The sequence below is a fragment of the Puccinia triticina genome, chromosome 8A (assembly GCF_026914185.1).
Source record: "Puccinia triticina chromosome 8A, complete sequence".
NCBI lineage: Eukaryota > Fungi > Basidiomycota > Pucciniomycetes > Pucciniales > Pucciniaceae > Puccinia > Puccinia triticina.
In genome coordinates, this window is record NC_070565.1 from 935358 (window position 1) to 957111 (window position 21754).

Genomic DNA, 21754 nt, shown 5'->3' on the forward strand with positions numbered 1-21754 from the left:
TCATCCAAATCACCGTCCATGACGAGCTATCATCGCTGGTCGATAGACATACTACGGGGACTGAAGCATACGAGGCAGTACAAACAAATTTCCAAGGTACGGTACGGTTCCGGCAGATGGAGCTCGTCAATAAACTTTTGGAGCTTCGAGTATCCGGTCCTTCAACCAAGCCGTCCCAAATCCCTGGCCTATTCAACAAGACATTCGACATATTTGCCGATTTACAGAAAGTTGGTGCTCCCCTATCGCCTCTTGTGGAGAGCCTCGTTTTACAATCAATTGTTCCTCCACCGTCGTCAATGTCACGGTCTCAATTATTCCAAAACATATCTTTACAACTGGGCGCCAAGGCGGATGTCAGCGCGAGGGACATCCAGGCGATCATCACATCTGCTTACGGCAAATCCCTTCGTTTCAACTCATCCACTCCGGCCAATCCATCGGTGTTCCGGACCTGGCCTAATCCGACTAACAATGTTCAATGGGGAAATCATTCCCAAGGGCCAGCTCTTACACCGAATCCATACCGGCCGCCCAGGAACAACCCACCTACACGACAAGCGAACCAGCCGATCCCTCGACAACAACAGCCAGCCACTCAGAATATCGGTACCCCTGGCAACCCAACCATTGACGATATCGCGTCTGCGATCAACAATATTCGCAAAGGCAATACTGGTCCAAGTGACCCAAATCTCCTCACAGGGAGACCCTGTTTGTACTGCGGGGCTGCGGGCCATTGGAGATCGACATGCCCAATCCCCCGCAAAGACGCCGGTTTGCAAGCGCCCAACATCCCCGTACACGGTCGCCCCGCTTCCGGTTTCGCCCGTCAGGCAGCACCTCCGAACAACCCGCCTGCTCGGTTTGATCAGAATACGGTGGTTCGATCAGCCGTGGGCGCGGATGCAACAGGTGCGGCCAACGCCGGCACAGTTTTGGATTCTGGGGCAACCCATCACGTGAGAGGCTCTTTCCACCTTTTCTATTTTCTTAAGGCGCTGGTACCACCAGTAAGACTGAATCTTGCATCGTCCTTGGGTTATATGTTGGCGACGCACAGTGGTCACCTCCGGATGGGCAGTGGGGATGGTACCCTAGCGATCCCAAAAGTCATGTACAGCCCGGAAATGACGGGCACACTACTTAGTTTAGGCCAACTCATTGAATCTGGATTCTCGCCTCAATTCCTGCCGTCCAACGACATTGTGCTCTTGTCTCCTTTTCTCACCATCACTGCTTTCTACGTCAATCGCTCATGGCTAGTACAACCTAACTCTTTCCGCCCCGTTTTCATTCTATCAATTCCGTTACTTGTTCTCAAACTTCCACTCCACCCTCCCCCTCATATGAATGGCATTGCCGCCTTGGGCACGTTTCGGATGCCATCGTTAAAGAACACCTGAAACGATTCGTACCTTCTTTCGAGTTGAGATCGTGGAGCCCATTCATATGTGAATCTTGCAAACAATGCAAGAGCATACGTCGACGCCACGCCCTACCCGAAGTCATACCTAAAGAAAACCGTCTTGATCTCCTTGTTACTGACGTCCTCGGCCCTCTCGACGCTGACATTCATGGTCATTGCTTCTTGCTCACTGTACGAGATCACGCCACAACTTATTCATTTGTCTTTCCAATCAAAAACCGGTCAGAGGTTCCGAACATTATCATCGCCTTGGTTGAACGCATCCACTCGCACTTTGGAATGGCCCCAAAATTCATCCGCTGCGACAACGCAAAAGAGTACACGGTCCAACCACTTGAAAACTTTTTGTCATTGGTCGGGTCGACTATCATCTTCACATCACCATACACACCGGAACAGAACGGTGAGGCCGAAAGATTGAATCGTACTCTCGGAGATATAGCTCGGACAACTCTCACACACTCTCAACTTCCCGCAACACTCTGGTCATACGCATACAAATGCGCTTGTTTCCTCGTGAATCGACTTACAAACAGCTGTTGCAAGACTACTCCTCTCGAATTATGGTCAGGCCGTCAACCCGTGGCAAGTTCGTTGTTTTCATTTGGCGCAAAAGCTTGCATTCACATCCCCAAGGAACGTCGGCGGAAAATGGATGTTCGGGGCTGGACGGGTTATCTGGTTGGGTACCAAGACGACGAACGTGGATGGTATTTTTGGAACCCTTCGACCCGGAAGGTTATAAATTCTGAGTGTGCAGAATTCTTAGATTTCCAAGGGAAACCAATTATCCCTTTACCTGATAACAATCCTGATATATCTTCCATACGTAGAACCCTCAAACTTGGCAAGGAACCGACCAAGGAGATTTGCGACAGTCAAGATTCCCAGATCGACGAAATACAGGCCATATCGGATGCCGACATTCCCACCAGCTTGCGCAACGCCCTGAATTGTCCGGAGAAGGAGAGTTGGCGGGAAGCTTGCATGTTAGAGTGGAATCAATTAGTTGATATTGACACGTTCGACATTGAAGAGAAGGGATCAAAACATTCAATCGGGACTCGTTTTGTATTCGACATCAAAAGAAGATCAGACGGATCGGTTGACCGACTCAAAGCCAGATTTGTGGTTCGTGGGTTCAAACAGAGAATTGGACGCGATGTAAAATCGACATTTGCACCCACGGCTTCTCTCACCACGCTCCGGTTGTTGTTGACCTTGGCGATCCGCAACAATTGGCAGATCAACTCATTCGACATCACGGGAGCTTTCGTACACAGCCCAATCGACAAAACCATATACGTGGACCCGCCGGTGGAATTGTTTCCCCATCTTTCCAGGAAGGTCTTGAAACTCAAAAAGGCGTTGTATGGTACTCGACAGGCGAGCCGATGTTGGTGGAAACATTTTGGGGGACTTCTCAAGCAGTGGGATTTCGAATGCGATGAGGTCGAGGAATGTCTCTATAGATACAAGAAAGACGAATCCATAATCATCATCTGGATTCACGTCGATGACGGCATTGTATTCAGCAATAACAATACGGCGCTGTCTAACTTACGCACAAGACTAGAGCAAAATCTACGAGTCAAATGAGATTCAAAACCGGAAAAATTAGTGGGCATCAAGATCGACTATGATACAGACTCCATTTTCCTCAGCCAACTCCTCCTCATCAAGCAAACCATCAAAAAATTCCAGGAATGCGTTCAATCAACACTTGTTCCAACTTACACCCCGCTAGCCAACGATAAACTCGAGACGTCTTAAGATGAACCGGTTCTTCCGACACTGTACCAATCTTTGATTGGGTCGCTGAATTACATAGCCCTGGGCTCGAGACCTGATTTGAGCCATGCAGTAAACCTTCTCGCCAGGTTCAGTTCGAACCCGAACGCATCTCACTGGGACGGATTGAAACACCTAATACAATATCTAGCATTGACGAGAAATAGACAACTCAAACTTCGACATTCGGACAACAAACTCGTGACGTGGTCGGACGCAAATTGGGGCGGCGAATTCCAACGATCGACATCTGGGTTCCTTATTTCGTTCATGGGCAGCCCCATTGCATGGGGGTCGCGGCGTCAGAAGATTGTTGCAACATCGACGTGTGCTGCAGAGTTCATCTCAATTGGTTCATCGGTGGACTTCCTTCTTTTTCTACTCCCTATTGTTAAATCACTCGACGTCACTCCCGAAGTCTATCTCAAATGCGACAATCGAGCTGCTGTTCTCATTTCGGACGACAATGCATCCAAGGGTAGGATGAAGAGCCTTGAACGTAACTTCTTCTTTGTCAATGACGCGGTCCGGGATCACAACATCAAGCTAGAATGGGTATCGACGACAGACAACTTGGCAGATTGTTTCACCAAATCCCTCCGGTCCAACTTACATTCAGCAGCAATGAAAAAAATATTCCTTTAATTCTTTCTCAATTTCCTTCCCATCTAATCACAATTCGTCCTCACTCAGTTTTTTTTCTTATTATCTTTCATTATTGTTTTCCTTTTCGGCAACTCTTCTCTTGGTTATGTTTTTTTTATCCTCTCATTTTGTATGTAGATGGGTGGAGTTTGAGGGGGGGTGGTGTGGGGTGCGGTAGGCAAACTCCACATTTGGAGTCCGCGGGAGACAAGAGGTGGACGTGGAGGTGCAATGTAGGCTCAAGGATTCAGCTCACAACAGGGTGGATGTTGTAGTGGGCACGCTATGATGAATGCTTGAGCCCGCTTAGTGCAAGATTCCAAACATGCACGGAGCTGGTCTGCTCTTTTGCGTACAGCAAGGACCAGCTTTTGATTCCCTCGGGTACCTATATATATAAGAGCAGCGGTGAGTCTGATGAAATCAAAACAAACACACTTTAACATGTACCTAAAGTTGTACTTTCCCCAGTCCTACATACTCGGAACAAAGGTTGTTTCTCCTCAACCAACCCCAAAAACCTCTGTCGTAACTCTGCTTTGGAGTGTCAAACTTTCCAGAGCAAGTCACTTTGATGCCCTGAAGGTAATTGCCGCAATCAGTAACTGATGAAAGTGGAAACAAATCGGTAACTTAACTGTTCAAGTCGTCTATTATCTGATTGGCTCCAATTGCCAATCGTTGTCTGACAATTTGGTCGGCTATATTACTATAAGTATTGGCCCTGGCAATTGCCTGGGCCACAGTGACCGTTGCCCGTAGCCTGCAAAGTTACATTAAGATATCAAGTGTGTGCTTAAGATAGCAAACAAAAGAGACACTCACCAAGCTTCATCAAGGTCGTCTTGTAAGCAGAGTAATTCACCGAGTTTTTTGCGTTGGTCCTCCCTTGTCTGGTTGAAGTTCAAGTGGAAGCTTTTCTCAAGTTCCCATTGCTGTTCAAAAAACGTACGGGTGTATGTGATCCCGGGAGTTGCCGGATTTGGTGTAGAGTAGAGCAATCGGAGTCCATCAGAAGCAAGTTGGCTTGTTTCTTCGGCGTTCAAAAGCCTTCTATTCAGCCAATCACCTGTCGTGCCAATCAGATGCTCCACAAAATAATCTGCTCGAGATTGAAGCGCAAGAAGTCGATGCAAGCGAGTTGAGATTCATAGAGATGATACCAGAGGTGACATAATTCAACAGTGGTCAAGGCACAGAGGCCTCTCCGCAGGCTAAACTTTACAATGTGGGCCTCAAGATGACAACCAATGTCGTAGAGGACTCCAACCTTAGAATTTGGGAAGTCTGCTAAGATATTTCGGATGATTGAAATTGGATAATATAACCTGTTACAAAATGAGTAGCAACACTGGGTCGCTACGCTACGCTACGCTATTTCAGCCGCTACGCGTTAGCGTAGCGGCAAAAAGCGTCCATCTGTTTTGCATGGCGTTAGCGCGCTGTTAGCGCCGCTACGCTGCGCTAATTTTCAGCGGCGCTAACAGCGCACCAATTCTTTGTTAGCGTTAGCGCGCCGCTACAGTCGCTACGCTACGCTGCGCTGCGCTACAGCGCTTTTAGCGGAAAAAAATCCCTTTTTTCCCGCTCAAGGCGCTGTAGCGCAGCGTAGCGCGCGCTCTTTTGCGCCCTGCATGTGTAGCGTTAGCGCAATTGCGCGCATCTGCGCTAACGCTACGCTATCAGCTAAGATAGCTGCGCACCGCGTGCGCGTTGCGTTAGCGCATATGCATGCAATTGCGCTAACGCTACGCTAAAAAATAGCGCATTTGCGCTGCGCTACGCTACGCTAACCGCTATGGTTAGCGTAGCGACCCAGTGTTGTGAGTAGTATGTCAGGATGAGACAAATTGACAGATTGATAATCAATAAAGCTTACTTCTCGCCAGTCTTGTAAATATTTATCATTCAAAGAGGTACATCATGGCGGCATGTACTTGCAAATAGACCATTATCGTCACACTTTTCCCAAGTTGAGCCGTTCCGTGTGTCGTCAGCTGCCTTGTGCTGATCTGAGCATGGTGGCTAATGAGTTTTGAGCTCAACCAGAAGGATTTCCTTGAATCAGCCAATGAGAAGGTAAAAACAAATTATCAAGATTTGATGCTTGTAATTATGTACTTACATTGATGCCTACCGCCACATGCTCTGATGCACTTACAGCCTCAGCATCATTCACAATCTTCAAAGGAACAATAAAGCTCTCTGGGTATTGCTCCTCACGCGGATTGTCCTGGCTTGCATCGGCATAGTGGCGTTGCTGAAAGTTGCCGTCCATTGCTATCATAAAATCAGGCTCGTCTGGATCAGTTTTGATCTCGTGGTGTTGGGGTCCAAAGCAACGTGGGCATTTTTTGGCCCGCTTTTCCAATGGAGTCAGCTGTAATCCATCTTCAAACAACATTATTTGGCTAGTAAGGATGCGGGAGTAGAGGTCGCTGCAGTGTGAGAAGGGGACACGGAGATGATGACGCTTTTGAGTACTTCCACGGTTGAGCAGAGGAGTAGTGGTACGAGTGTCAAGGAAAGAGCTCAATGATTCAATGAATCCCGACGCAGATACCGCAGTTGCTTGCCATAAGTAATGGTGGTATTGAACGAGTGGTATTGAGAAGGCTGTGCGAGGTGCTTCCGCTGAACATGCAAAATACCCATAGTGTATCAATCGAACAACGTCCGGTGTGCACTTGCAAAACGGTAGGGATTTCCCAGGAAGACGGCCTGAGTACAAGCAATCAGTCATAATTATGTGCTAATTGGAAGCATGAATAGTAGTTTGCTTACAAAGGATATCAATTAAATCCACTTTTTGCATCGAAATGTCATCGGATGGACATGTACATGTGCCTGGGGGTAGGATGTAATCGCTTGGTGGGTTAGTCCAGTTTCGGGTGGTTTGTTGACACAGTAGGTATGCGGCAACGACTTGGTTATTGAGCTCGTTCCATTGGCGACTGATCTCCTCTCTTCTTTCAGCACAGCGCCGAAGGCAAAAGTATTCTGCGTGCTCCTCAAGTCCGCTGTAATTGTGCTGGGGATCAGATTCGCTGAAGCTTGCAGGAAGGGGACCAAAAGGGCTCGCAGTATCGTCATGTCCTCGACCATACTCTTCGTCGGAGGTATCTTCACTCGTGTCATCATCTTCATCCAATTCTGGGGGAAGACGAATTGCGCCCGGCCGACCCCCTAGCCCCCGTCGTTGAGCCAACCGTAGCGATGCTGCTCTGCGGGCTTCTGCGGCAACTTTTTGTGCCTCGGCAAGTCTTGAGGTACGCCGTCTAGATGAGCCCGTAGATATAGTTTGCCTTTGTGTGTTTGTTTGGGATGACGCCCGCGAGTTGAATTGGCCGCGGGATGACGGCTGTGAGTTGAATTGGCGGGGCATGAGGTGATTGGGTAATGAGGATATTGAGCAGCCAACCAGATGGGGATCGGGACGAGTGGCACCGGCAAGGATTGGAGTTGAAAGGAACCGTTCCTGAAATGAGGACCCTTATAAATGTGTATGTAAGAGCATCCTTACCGGTGACTAGTTTAGCTCAAAATTAGCTAGTTTAGCCACCAATCTCAACCACACCGGGTGTAGCTAAGCCCAAGCTAAATTAGTGGGAAGCTTGAATTTCAGCTAACCGTCACTACATTTAGTGACGGTTAGCTCGAAGCTAACTGCCATTTCCCGCGCCCACCACTCAGCTCCACCCCGCGCAAGCCAAACCGATACGGCTGAATCGCTGTCGCTAAGTTAGTTTGCAACAGCTGCGAGTCAAAACTCGCGCCAACATAGCTTGACCGGTAAGGATGCTCTAATAAAGGGACCCTTATGTTCACACCCCTAATTACATGTGTAGAGCGACGACAACAGCTGACGACGTGGGGATGTCATATGTTGCGCAATGCTGCGAGGCCCAGCGACCTGCGCAGCAAAGGAAGATGGTGGGAGCTTGGTTCCAAGTTCGGCTTTTGCTTAGTCATGTAGAAGCAGAGGGGAGGGAGAGGGAGGGCGAGGGGCGGCGAGGGCCATCTCTGGAGACCTGCTATAGCCTGCATACATCACGTAAGCAGGCTATTGAGTAAGCAGTATCCAGTCTACTGTGGTGCCAGTCGTGTAAGTCCCCTCAATGACCGGTCCAGACCAGTCATTGAGGGGTGCAATTACTGTGGGCACTCCAAAAAAAAGGAGACTTGGAGTGCACCCCAATGCACTCCATTTGGTATTTGCCAGCTGGAGTGCAAAGCCAAATCCTTCACTGAAAAGGTGGAGTGCTTGGGCTTGCACTCCATTTTTTTTGGAGTGCATCTAGCTGCACTCCCCTATTTTGGTCAATTTTGGAGTACCCAGTTGTGTACTCCAATAAACATGGAGTGCCCATCTGGGGACTCCATGTTTTGGGAGTACAAAATCAAGGCACTCCAACTTTTTTGGAGTGCTGGCCCCCCAAAGCCAAAAATGTGGAGTGCACAAAGTAAAAGTTTGGAGTGCATTTAGGCTGACCCTATTTTTTTTCAGCTTAGAATTTTATGATTACATGCAAGTCAACTTTGAACACCCTAATTGTGCCCCAGCTTCTAATACCCCGCAACGACATAACAGAAAGAAAAGAAAAACAGAAGTTTTATGTACAGGAGGGATGAAACAGGGACACGAGTCAAACAGCAACACGGAAAGAAAAGAGAAATATGTACATAGAAGTTTTTATGTACAGGAGGGGGGGTTAAACAGTTCAGGAACATGAGAGCGGACGCTTAGCAGGTTGCAGGGCTGGAAGCAAGAGCAGCAACTGCACTTTCTTTTGAGCTCAATGGGGGGTCAAATATTGTCCGCATCCAGCTGAGAGAAGAAGGTACCTCCTGTGGCCAAAGGACCAAGCTCTATTTATTCAAACTGACCACCTGCCACTCACGAAGATGAACAGTTTGGCCCTGTTTGGCCTCTTGGCAACACTGTGACAATGCAAAAAAGGACCATCACTGACACACTAATCTGCAACCCATATCAAATTTACTTCAAACTTGAGCGCTCATCATCCATGTCCATGCACACTGTGGAGGGGCTGTGTTGTGAATCCATGGGCTGCCATGCCCGTGGTGGGGCAGTATTCTTGCCGGGGCAAGTACAGGCAATGTTGTTTTGGACGGTGGTTGGGCACTGTATTACAACACTGTTCTAATGTGGTAAGATCTTGTCAATGGAAATTTATGCCCAACAGGGCTAGAAGGTCTGTTTGTGGGAGGCTGGCCTGGCCCCGTCGGTGGATGGCTTTTGGCCGTCTTGCCTGATGGGGACTGATAGTTGCCATACCTGCGGCGGTTTGATGTCAAATTTTTGCCTTGGGCGGTTTGACAACAAACTTTTCAATTTGTGCGCCCGTGGTGTATTTAGAAAATTTGCAGATGTGCGCTTTGGTGAATAACTGCAGTGGAATGGGAAAATGGGAAGATGAAAATGAGGCGCTGATGGATCTCAAAATCAATCATCAGTTATCATTTATCTCTCATCATCCTTGGTCCTGAACCACCATTTTGCCCTGGACATATATTAAGGTTTTGAGCAGGAAGTTAAGAACTTGCAGTGAACAGTGTAGGCTGTAGTATACATCTGGTCTTGATTCACAATTCCTGCGGTGCAGTCGCAATTTTCCTAGTCCAAAATAAATTTGGAATTCCAGACAGGACCGAGCTTAACAAAGCCTCTCTGGAGGAGAGCCCCACAGGGTCTCTGTCTCACAGAGAGGCTTGCCCCCAAGCGTCGAGCTTTGGCATGAGTCCTGACGCGCCTAAGGCTTGGCAAACCCCCATTTGTTACTAGATCTTTTATTACACAACCCCAGCTGCTAGGATTGGGTCATGAGTGACATGGCCTTGGAGCCTAGCTTCTTCCGCAGGCATTCATCCACTCTTACTCCAACAAATCCCCCATGGGGCTCCTGGACACCCTTGCAAAAACACCAATGAGCTCTCTTCAACGGATGTGGGTTGTCTTTTTTTTACTTGTGTACAGGAACTATTTCCATAAACATCCCTGTACTAAGGTTCCAATCCGGTGCCCCGGAGCCGGATATCACCCATCCTGCACCCTGACCCTGGCCTTATCCGGAATCCGGCCGGATTTTCCCGGATCTGAAAGCATGGGGCATTTCCCAAAAAAAGTGCTAATTTGATTGGGTATGCCGGGGATTCCCTGGTAGAGTTCCCAATTCATGCGGGTTTGACGGGCATTCCCCAAAATTGAAAACAGCAGTGTGCTAGATACAGCTCTGGTACAACATTGTCCTGCAGTTTGATACTTATGTAATTTGGTGTGGTGTATACAGCTTTCATGGATTTACCACACATGTACATGTGTATGATCAATCCTTGAATCCTGAAGTCATGAGGTTACATGCCTTCTTGGTTCAAGGCCATCAGAGAAAAGAAATGGTGGCCTATGTAGTCTTGAAGGCAAGATGTAGGCCTTCAATTTGGCTCCTGGGCGGCCAATTTGGTCCACAGGATGATTGAGTAACATGGGGTCAAAGTTTGACACCAGCCAAAATCGAAAATGGGGTCCTCAGGACTCACGCCAAAATTTGCCGCTTAGTCCCAAGTCCCTCCTTCGGAGGCTCGCGCTTCCAGGACAGTAATTTGCCAGATTCCTTTCCGGTGAATCCCCGACCGTCAAGAGACAGTCCGTCCTTGCAGGCGGGCAAACGAAATCCGTGTCGGTTGCCGATCGAAGTCATTTTGATGCGCTTCACCCGTGGTGGTTTTGCGAGGTTAAATACTGGAAGTCTTTCCTTCGGAGGGCCGCTTCGCGACAGCCCTCGTGCGCCTCCGATCGACTTTGCGAAGTTTGGGATTTGATGAGGAGGATCATAGGATGAGAGAGTCTGTGGGGGGCGCAAGAAGTCGAGGAGCCAGACTATGAGGGTGAACATGCGGTGCGCATGATGAACCTCGTCTAGAACCTCATCCATCCTCATCTGGCCTCATCGGCCTGGCCTAGCCCTCTCTCACTCGCGTGCTTGGACCTATCCCCTGGCGGTCCGGTCACCGGCTATCATTTATAAACTGCTCTCCGAAAGCCTAAGACGGCAAGATTTTCTTCCTCAACCCTGTTGCTGCCTTTCGGGATTCGCTATCAATTCCACCACGTTCATTCATCTTCGCCACAGCTGTTGGCAATCAAATTTGTTTATTTATATATATACATTGGACTCGGACACCATCAATTTTTCCAGCCTCACCTTCTAAGACCTTCTCACTTCAATCAATAACTCAAGGTTCTATCCATGCCTTCCCTCGCTGCCTCCCTCGTGGGTTTGGCTCTCATAGCTCACGCATCAGCTCATCTGAGTTTGATCAACATTTACGGATCAAACGATGTTGTAGGACATGCTTTTGGTGTGGTCAGCGATGCTTGTTCGCCCAAGTCAAACACTTTTATGGTGAAACATACTGATAGTAATACGTACATATTTTGTCTCTTCACACATCGCTTGCACAGAATTTGTACGGAAAGTACCCCCGCGCAAGAGGTGAAGCTGGTGATGTAAGCAAAAATCTTGATATCAACGTGACCATTTCCCAAGATGATGACTAACTTGAGTTTTAATTCTGCCAGGCTGGTGGTGACTCCGGTGTATTCGAAACTGGGACCGACACTCCCTTCCCAGCATGTGGGAGTACTCCCGAACTCGGGCCTATCGATCTCGGCGCCTGGATGGGCCAAGCCGAAGGGGATGGCCTTCCCGCGGCACACGCTAACATGTCGGTGGTAGTTGAAGCTTTCCAAGTCAATCGTGACGGTGGAGGTCCCATGAGTTGTGAATATAGTGAGGTATATCGTTTTCATCCTGTACCTATCCATCCAATGCTCCTCCGTGTTCTTATAACGTTTTCTTCCACATTTTTTAGGATGCAACCACGACATCATGGAAGCCAATGTTTATGACTCTAAATCAAGCCGGAAACTCGGGCATCCAGAACCAACTACGCTCAAACGTGACTGTCGTCATGAACTTCCCACCGTTCGTAACTCTCGCAACACTCCTAGAGGCTGATACCATTACTGATTTAAGGTCTTGCTTGTAGTAATGCCAAATGTACTGGTGGCTGGACGCAAACTGCTTGTATTGTACGGTGTCGCACAGGTGAGTTCAAAGTCAGTTTGGGATGATTCTTGGTGGATAACTGATAAAGTCTTTTTCCCCACTAATAGGCGTTAACAAACGGTTTGGGGGATGCTTTGCCGTTAAGCTGAGTGACTCGACCCAGCCCAGCCTGGTGACATCAAATTCTACAGATTCAAACGACACCTCAATCGTTGCCCGTCCGGTTGCCAATGAAAGGTTTGCTGAGGGGACTTCAACTGGTTTGTTCTTCTGTTTTGCGCTTCGTGAACTACGCACCAGATGTATGACTAATTGGATATTATCCCTTTAGACCTATCCGATGAACAAATCAGCCAAATCGCAAATCAAGTGATCCTACAAATGAAAAATGATGGGCTCATCTTTGCCTCGTCAAATAATTCAACTCAAACACCGTCCATCGCCTCGCAGCCATCGGACACGGGAAAATGCGATCTGTCGAAATCCCGTCTTGCAGATCCAAATCAATCGGCCGACAACATCCCACCCCCCCAGACACCTGATGCCGGAAGGGACCAAGAGGGCAACTCAACCTCGCTTTCTGATAATCCTGATGCCGAAAGCAACCAAGGCGATAATCCTGATGCCGGGAGCAACCAAGACGATAAACCTGATGTCGGAAGCAACCAAGGCGATAATCCTGATGCCGGAAGCAACCAAGGTGATAATCCTGATGCCGGAAGTAGCCAAGGTGATAATCAAGCCTTGTTCCCGGACACTTCTGCTTCTGAAAATCCATTCCCCGAGAATATTGATGCTACCAGCAACCAAGGGGATAGCATGAACCCAGCCCCAAACACCCAAGATACCCCTAGCCCGACGACCAACACTCCTGATGCTGAGAATAAACAAGCTGAGAAATTCCCTGTCGGTCCTAGCCCGGTTGTTCCTGATGATACCGGCTCCAATGCCTCCGATGCTTCCAAAAAGCAATTGGACACCGCCCCAAACGTTCCCGCTATCGATACCTCAGCCATTGGAGTCTCTGATACCGACGACAAACCAGTGACAAACGCTATTCCAGGCACGAGCTCTATGACTTCGAATATATCAAGCGTCGATGCTTCAGCTGAGACAGACAAGAAGTTCAACATCATCATCTCAAATTTCAATCACACTTCTAGATTGAGCCATGTTTCCAATGCCACCGATGCTTCCAAAAAGCATGTTAACACCACCCTAAATGTTCCAGCTGCCAATAACTCGGCCAATGGAGTCTCCGACACCGACAACAAACTGATGACAAACGCAACTTCAGATGGCAGCGCCTCGGCTTCGAATAATACAACAGTCGATGCTTCTGATGAGGCAGATGAGAAGTTCAATAGCAGCATCTCAAATAGCAATAACACTTTTGGATTGAACCATTCTGCCCTCGTGTCCCCTGCCGCGCACAATCAACGATTGGTGAACACTACTTCAAGTTCAGGCGCCAACTTAACCATCGCAACCGGCTCTCATCAAGCCAACAACACAGCAACAGCGCAGCACAATCCAGATGCTTCAAAAAGCGCGCCCATCGTGGCCATCCATACTGTTGACAAACCTTTGGTCGACGCCACCGTGAACGCCAGCAATGCTTCTGTTGCAGGTAACTCAACCGTTGGTGCATCTGATGTTGCAGATAATGAGCTCTACAAAGGCATTCAGGTATCTATTATTCCTCTTCCATCCAAGAAAGAAACCTCAGAAAAACACTGGTCAAGGAGTCGCATTAGCCAGAGAAAATCTCAAAAATAACGGAATTAAGGCTTTAAGTCTTGAATTTCTAGATTTTGGGCTTTAGGTGCTTGTATATTAATTTTTTTATTGTATCATCATTTCCTACTTGTTTATTCCCAAAGAACATGCCAAAAATTGTCATCAATTGACTCTTGGTTTCATTGTTCAAGCATACCTGCTTTCAAAATTGTAAAAAAGACTTTAAATAGCAAATATTTATATCACTCAACTCATAAGGGGTGAAATTTGTAAAAAATTCTTTGCCAGAAATTTGAACAGAGGAATGATTCCTACAGATAGCCCAGGGCTGATAATAAGAGGGCTCTTACTTTCTGCACCTGAAACAGAGGGGATAGGGATGAGTGTCCACAGAAAACTATAGTTATATCAAGCTGGTCCCAATAGTTGGTCCCTAAACTACTCTCAGTCAGTGGTTTAGCATAGCATAGCATATGTGAGTAGATTCTCACCTGTGAAAGAGGGAAGCCTCTTGGCAAGCTGGTATATTTATACTTGCTGATCACCAAGAGGAATCCCCTCTTGTCAAGATCCCTTACTTGACGGCAGTTGTACATATACCAGCTTGCCAAGAGGGATCCCTCTCAGCAATCAGGCATGCACATACCAGCTTGCCAAAAGGCCTGAGGGGGATCCCTCTTGGCAATAATTTATTTTAAAAAACAAAACAAAACAAAACAGCCAAATTGTTTTCTCCAGGTTGTACAGTCCTACAAAAAACTACCAAAAGTACCACCAGTACCTGCCAAAAAGACCCGTCTACGGCTGCTGCGGGTGCCGAGTACAGGTACAAGTGTCTGTTTTCACCAAAAGAAGCAGGCAGGTGCCCAGGTACTGATTGTTATCTTTAGCATATCTTCAGTGCCATAATAGCAATATCACGCTCTTGACCAATGTAAAGTGTAATATTACTTTTATGGTGCTGAAGATCAAATTATTTCAATCTGATAGAAATTTTGAGGGGATCAGGTGTTCCACCTTGCCCAGCAGAGAAATTGGGGATCACATTTCTATTAGCTTGTGTCTTTTTTTAATGATTTATGCAATGGCCCAGTTCACGTTGGGCCTCAACCAGCAGGATTTTGATTACAATCAACTGCGTTTATTGTCAGTTCTTGTTGAAAGTCACACTCACACAGCCATTTTTAAGCTTACTTTTTTATCAATCAGCAACATCAAGGCATAAAATGCTCCAACTTGAACCAGGCCAATATAACACCTACAGTTATGATGCATCCAAACAGGGCCTCAAACAATATCATTCTCTACAAAAAACAGCTGTAAATATCTGGATGTGTGGATGCCTCGACCAATCTATATCTATGTATGTATTTGTTTGCTCATCCTAACAGCAAACCGAGTCCATGATTATTATTTTTGGTGGGTTTTTGGTGCTTTATTTTTTGGATACTTCGGCTTCCTGGTTCGTGCTTGTTTCCGGGCCGGTTAAACAACTAGAGAAGAAAAATATGCCTAGAATAGAGATAATCCTGAGAGAACGTAATGTGTATGCATGTATATATATCGGTCGCGTGGTCATGATTCTGGCATTTGACTTGTCTTTACAGTTCAGAGTCTTATAATGATCGGTCCGCTTCGCATGACTTTCTTTTCCAAACGTAATTATCTATTCAATTCGGATTTTATTTCCGAGTGTTTCTCGTCACTTGCGCGGTTTGGATGGTTTGGATGTTAAGTGCGAGGGGAAGTGAGTTTGCTGGAGTCAGCCACACCGTGCACGGCAGCAATAGAGAGTCTGCGATTCAATTGGGGGGCCAGGTTGCGACCCATCTCGAGTAGATGACCATCCTAAAAATTAAAGCATTGGTGGCGCAAGGAGCAGAGGTGTCAGTACATCGGTCTTGTAGGGAGGATGCGATGAAAACTTACATTCGTCAGGTGATCATAAGCTTTCTTCAAGACTTGTTCAATCCCATCTAAACCTGATTGTTACGAGCATTGGTAAAATACATGATCAGCTACATATTATGTTATCGTGATGGGCGGCTCGGTCAACCCAAGTCGAATGCAAACCTTTTTCTAATTGAGGTAACGGGGGACCAAAAGACAGTCTGACAACTAGATTGAGGATTTACCCAAGGTCAGTATTGCCTCTTGATGAAAAGGAGAAAAAGAGGATATGGATACGAATATGGAAGCTTACAGTGATGGCACGGGGAGCAGAACAAATTTCTGCGATGAGAGGGGTTTATATCGAAGAATATTCCGGGAACAACAATCACTTTTTGTTTTAAGAGTTCTTCGAAAAATACCAATCCACTGTTTAAGGGTGGAGGTAGATCTGACAAGCTAGATGAAGTATACCGAGTTTGCTGGTCAGCTTATAAGCAACGCATGTACATCGGTGAAAAAAAAAAAGGATTTACTCGAGCCAAACTGGATTATTTGCCGAGGGAAATGTAAATGGGGAGGGGGGCCAGATGTCAATGCAATTATCTCACTTCGGAACGGAAGAGAAGCAAGTGAAATGCTCAACTGTAGAACGTCCATTTTGGCGGGATCTTAACTTTGAGACCCATTTGTTCCAATCGCTCCAAGACGCGATCTCTCTTCATCCTGAAATGTTTCTGGAGAGCCAGCTTATCTTTCTCGACCCTGTCGAACTCGAGCAATGGGATAGCTGCCATTTGCATGATGTGACTAGCCCCGCCATCCAGGAAACTTCCACTCTGTGATAGAGCTCCAATCAACGGCTTAGGCCTGGATTCATAACCAGATCGTAATATTGGGTCAACGCGTTGGATGAGAGCTAAGCGAGCGGAGTGTTTGGTTGCTTACCCTATGACCCAACATACTCGCCAACCTGGACACCGCCTTCAGTAAGAATTATTTATCAAAACTCCTTTGTCAGATTCGACGTAGGGATTGGAGTATGGAAAGTTAGATCGAGCTGACCAATTTTTGGTCAATCCGTCGATGATTACAAGGGCATCCTTATTGACATCTGGCCACAGAATATGAGTCCCAGTCGCTCAAGATACATTGGAGTACTTTCGGTTGAATGCTCACCTTCGACGTATCTGGCAGCCGATAGGCTTTCTCCAAGTTGGCCATCGAGGTTATACCAACTGTAAAACTCGTCCAAGACGACGGTTTGGCCGTTCCTGCTAACTTGGACGAGTTCTTCAAGTTCGGAGCCTTCGACGGCCTGGCCGGTGGGGTTCCGTGGGTTGGACGCAAAGAGGACGGAGAGGCCCATTTGGTTGATGTTCTCCTTGAGTTTATCGATGTGAAGCTTGTAGTTGTCTTCGGCTGAGAGGGCTGATGGGATCGGGACGAGTCGTCGGAAGACCGACAACATCTGATCGTATGCCGTATACTCTGGTAACTGGTAGCCCACGTAAACTTCGCCTACAACACTTGCGACTCTGTGTCGAGAAGATTTGTCAGTGCGTTGCTACTCCGATCTCAATGGCTCAAACCAACCTGGTCAAGCCTGATCGACCTCCAGGGACGATACAGACATTCTGTGTTAATTGGGAACTGCTTATCAGCATTTTCGCACGCGACCCAACGAAAATGTTCCGGTCAAGGGAGGGTGATAACCCACCTCAAAGGTGTATTGGGAGTCCATCCCCTTTCGATAGGTTTTATTGTAAAGGTCAGCCACGGCTGCTCGAAGGGCTTTCACTCCAGTGGTGGGCGCATCTACAATATAAGCACGCGATGGTAAGCTCAATCTGAAGCTGGAGATCCAAAAAAAGATGTCGTCTGATTACTCCGGCACGTACATTCATGAACATCTTCGCCCATCGCTGCAACATCAATAACGGCTGGTTTGTGGCTAGCGCCCGGAATATCACCTACTTCGGGGGCACCTATAGTTTTTTTATACAAATTATAAGTTTTGATCGTAGGAAAATTAAATAAACAGGGATAGAGCACCTTGTCCGAAATTTGCCCAGTCAGGATCGTCGTAAGTAAAGCCATTGGCCATGGCTCGATCCATGACAAAGATAACACCGGTCGAGCCGGGAGAGCTGATTCCGGGGAGCATGTCATCATCCTCTGGCTCGGAAGGAGTGGGGGAGGTGACGGCGGATCTGATGATTTTATCAGCGGATGAGCTGGCGGCTTTCTGGGCCTTTTTCTCAGCCTGGACGGAGGATTTCTTCTTGCTGGCGTTGCGCTTGATTGAGGAAGAATGGTGGTGTGCGGCGCGGAAGACTTGATGGGCTTCAGAGTCGTCCTCCTGGATCGGCTTTTGGAGCTTCTTCTTCTTGTCTTCGTTCGGGGTCAAAAGGCCCTTTGCCTGGGCTGAGAGTTCTGACCAATGATGGGGAAACTTGGGTAGAAGCATGATGGTTGTTTTCTCGTTTGGCGGCCTGCTAACTGCTGAGGGTTTTGTTGAACGTTAGCTTTGGGGACCTTGTACCGGATACTTGAGGTGAACGAACAACGGGATGCGATCAAGGGTCAATGCACTATCGTGTAAAATCTACAGTAGTCCGCCCGCCCAGAGTCAGTGATCACAATCAGGAATGACGAGCTGAGAGATAATCACCTTACATACGTTTGTGTGAGGTTCGGGGAGGCTGTGGCTGGATGTGGTCAGTGGTCCTCTGTGGCGGCGGACAAGCACAAGACTCTTGTGTAGCTAAGTCCATACTCATGGCTGGAGCAGTTCCGCTGGGTTCCGCCGGCGGCACATGGACTCGCAAGCTCGTGTTTCCCACTCGATGAGCTCATAAGTATCGCTCATACACATGGCCCGACCAGCTCACGAACGCAGGGCGATGGTGTTTAGTTTATCAGTCCCTTCAAACTGATATCGACCATCACATGTTGTAAATAGAAGAAGCGGATCAGATCAACTCTCCATCGGACAGTGCAAACGTCGCGAGGCTCGCACCAACGCAGTACCATTTCATCATCACAAGTTGACTTTATCAGCAACAGCTGGCTGCAGTTCCCCCTGAGGTATACAAAGACAAGCCTCAATCGAGTTTTCAGCCAGGACGCACCACACAGAAAGCTTCACATCGGAAACCCGCAATATTACTCCTAGCAAGAAGCCGCTTGGGGTACCCGCAGGACCGGTTCAAACGATTTGAGGCGGAAGGCACGATCGTTTGTTTTACCATCAGCAGTCTGAAAGCTCTCCGCTCAGACAACACCTGTCTGAGTGGACAACAAATCCCCAACTCTTAATTTTTTATGTGTGCCAAGATTTGATACATAGCTCAATCAGGTCGTAAGCCTCAAAAAAACTGGCTACTCTATGGCAAAAAAAGAACAATCAAATCTTCTAACCAGACCAGATCTTATGATTACAATATGTTATATAGACATCGAATAATGAGAGGTATCCTTTGAAAGTGTTTTTTTCATTATAAATAAGAATAATTTGATCCACCTGTAAATCATAATCAAGGAAGTAGTTCATAGAGAGTTCCGGGAACCAAGAAGGAGTAAATTGGCCACTGCGAGAGCCGCGGTAAGGCCTCATCGATCACTCCAAATTCGCCCGTCATGGCTCTGCGGTACGGAGTGATGACGAGCAAAGAGAAGGCCCAAACCCAGAGCGTACCCCCACCCAGGAACTTGGGGATCAGAGGGATAATCAACGGCTCTAGTAAGATCCCGACGGGTTGGACCATAAAGTAAAAAAGCGTCCCCGGGAATGGATTGAGCGATAGGTATCTCGTCAATGATATCTTGGTCGACACCGCGAAAAGAACATCTACACAGTACCAACAACAACACAAACAGAAATTAGTTTTGGCTATTCAGATCACGTTGCAAGCAGAAGGATCATCCCCCGACTTACAGATCTCGTGCAAGATACCGCTGAGGATGAAGACCGCGAAGAGACTGCAGATCTTCTGTGCGGTCTTGGAGAGGCCAGCCTTCCTGGCCAGGGAGATCGCCGGACGTGCGCCAAAAAAGATGAGGTCAGCCCTCAGGAATTGATGCCATCCCTTAGACCAGAGTTCGTTCAAGGATTTCGCAGTGTGTGGTGACTGGAAGATGGGGGTGTATAACCTTGGGTCGAACCATTCCATGATCCATTGCGGGATGGGCAGTCCTTTTTCGCGATGGAGCCAGCTAATTATGTAAGCATTCAAGGTGCTATAGGTGTATCCAATGTCGAACCACGAGAGCAGGAAGGCTGGGAAGCTCAGTGAGGCTAGCGTCTCCGCTAAAATCGTCGTCGCCGTCGTCTTCGGGAAGCCCAGGGCGAGCAAAACGTTCGTCGGGGATCCAAAGTCGCGACTTGCTACGCAATAACCGGTCGCTATCAGAGAGAGTATATGGACTTTGAACAATCGTTTCAGGACTTCGTTGAACGTCCGCTGGTTGAGCTCGCTCTTCAACCCCCAGCCGAACTGAATTCCACGTGGACTGAGAAAAAGGAAAAAAAAAAAAAAAACAGAGTTAGATAGGCTGACTCCTGAGGAAAAAAACGTCATATTAGAAATACAGCTTACGGCAAGGTATGTTTTAGCGTCCATTGAGCGACTTCTTTCCAGCTATAGTTCTTCTTATGTTCGGCTTGAACGGTATAGGCCTTCTCGTTAGGCGTCAACGCGGCCTCGTCACGGATCCAGCATTTGCCTTCCATGTAGCCGCCGGTGAGGCCGATCTGGAGGGCCTTCAAGGCCAACTGTGTGCCCCAGATGCACAGACAAAAGTTGAATCCCCCGTAGCGATTGACGGGGACGATGAGGTATTCGAGAGGCGCCTTGAGGCCGAGATAGACGTTCAAGGGGGTCAGGGCTAGTCGCAGCCACCGCAAAATCGGCCATCGGGCAAACTTCGGATGAAGTAAAGAGCCCTGGATGAGGATCGGGATAACGTAGAGGAATAGGGGGCCGGCGCCAACTAGGGAGACCGGCTTACGCCACTCCGAAGATTGATGGTCTGACAATGATGAGGGGGAGGTGAAGTTGCTCATCTTGGCCGCTCAAGTCGTTATCTGAGTATCCCTAATAAACAGCCTGTTATCGACCGTCAGCAACCAAGCAGCGTTGCCTGTATACTGACCTGTGCTTTTTATGATCATTCAGACGGAGCTCTGGATAGGAGAGCCTCCAGACTGGGGCCAAGCTGAAGACGCTTCCAAGCGAGGAACACAAGCACACAGGCTTCGGGGAGCCCCTGATCAACCCCAATCTATCGGCCTGTCTATCCTGATAACATCTTAAGCTGATAATCGACTTCAAGTCCAGATCGACAACACGCGTCGTGCAAACCGGTCGATAGGCACAGTCTGCTCTGAATTGTGCTAAATATAGGGGCTACCTGGAGGACATCTTGGTGGCTTCGGAGGCTGAAAGATGATAATTCAGTGGGGGTTGTTGGGCAAGTCGAATGGTCTGGGTCAAGCCAGCTTTTAAAATCATGTTAATTGTCTACAGAATACTCAGTCTGGATTGGGACCCCTGAGGCTCTGAGACTTGATAAACATGTTGAATATTCGAGGTGGTTACGTGGGGAGGAGATAGGCATCTTGGAGGAATTGGATTGATCATCGATGCGCCGAGAGTTCCCCAGGTCGGAATCTGGAAAGGGGCCTCAACTGGCCACAAGCGCTGGAAATCCGAAGCTCCAGCTTTCCGAGCCTCCCTCAGGGGGTGGATATCGAGCGGAGAGGGGCTGGTGCCTTGTTGTTCTGTCATATGAAATGTACCCCCAGGAACGCTTCTACTTCCTACAAAGTCAAGTTTGTCTCACAATCAGAAGAGTCGCACCCCTATCTATCGGTATCATCATATCTATACTGGGAATCCCGGCGCGACCAGAGAGTGTTCAGATTTCCAGAAACCGTCAAGTTTTCAACAAGGGCGAAGAGTTGAACACTTGGACCAATCAAAGTTGGCCATGCATGACTTGCATGTACTGTTGCAAGTTGGTTTTTAAGGATTTTCCTCAGCAAAAACATTCAAAGAAACCTTCAAGCAGGTTTGGGGGGTGTAGTACAATGTGACTTGCATGCAATTTTGCAACTCAGTGTTCAAGAATTATGGTGTTCAAAGTTGGTTTGCATAATTTTATG

General features: G+C 47.8%; 4 protein-coding genes across 4 annotated transcripts; 1 reads left to right on the plus strand and 3 right to left on the minus strand.

Moving 5' to 3' along the window:
- Nucleotides 1-4498: 4498 nt before the first annotated feature.
- On the minus strand, nt 4499-7250 carry PtA15_8A105 (uncharacterized protein; the record flags this gene model as incomplete). Its single annotated transcript, XM_053171502.1, has 3 exons — nt 4499-4628; nt 4691-4934; nt 6650-7250. 3 exons carry the CDS (start codon nt 7248-7250, stop codon nt 4499-4501), a joined length of 975 nt encoding a protein of 324 aa, XP_053022759.1.
- A 3883-nt stretch (nt 7251-11133) lies between these two features.
- On the plus strand, nt 11134-13734 carry PtA15_8A106 (uncharacterized protein; the record flags this gene model as incomplete). Its single annotated transcript, XM_053171503.1, has 7 exons — nt 11134-11250; nt 11349-11393; nt 11466-11681; nt 11759-11871; nt 11936-11994; nt 12063-12215; nt 12287-13734. 7 exons carry the CDS (start codon nt 11134-11136, stop codon nt 13732-13734), a joined length of 2151 nt encoding a protein of 716 aa, XP_053022760.1.
- A 1692-nt stretch (nt 13735-15426) lies between these two features.
- On the minus strand, nt 15427-18055 carry PtA15_8A107 (uncharacterized protein; the record flags this gene model as incomplete). The annotated part of the gene is made up of 12 exons (XM_053171504.1): nt 15427-15543; nt 15625-15677; nt 15769-15813; nt 15899-16075; nt 16232-16455; nt 16534-16569; nt 16651-16699; nt 16765-17123; nt 17182-17222; nt 17306-17403; nt 17487-17573; nt 17641-18055. 12 exons carry the CDS (start codon nt 18053-18055, stop codon nt 15427-15429), a joined length of 1701 nt encoding a protein of 566 aa, XP_053022761.1.
- Nucleotides 18056-19124: 1069 nt separating this feature from the next.
- Nucleotides 19125-20653, minus strand: PtA15_8A108 (uncharacterized protein; the record flags this gene model as incomplete). The annotated part of the gene is made up of 3 exons (XM_053171505.1): nt 19125-19438; nt 19526-20100; nt 20187-20653. 3 exons carry the CDS (start codon nt 20651-20653, stop codon nt 19125-19127), a joined length of 1356 nt encoding a protein of 451 aa, XP_053022762.1.
- Nucleotides 20654-21754: the final 1101 nt, after the last annotated feature.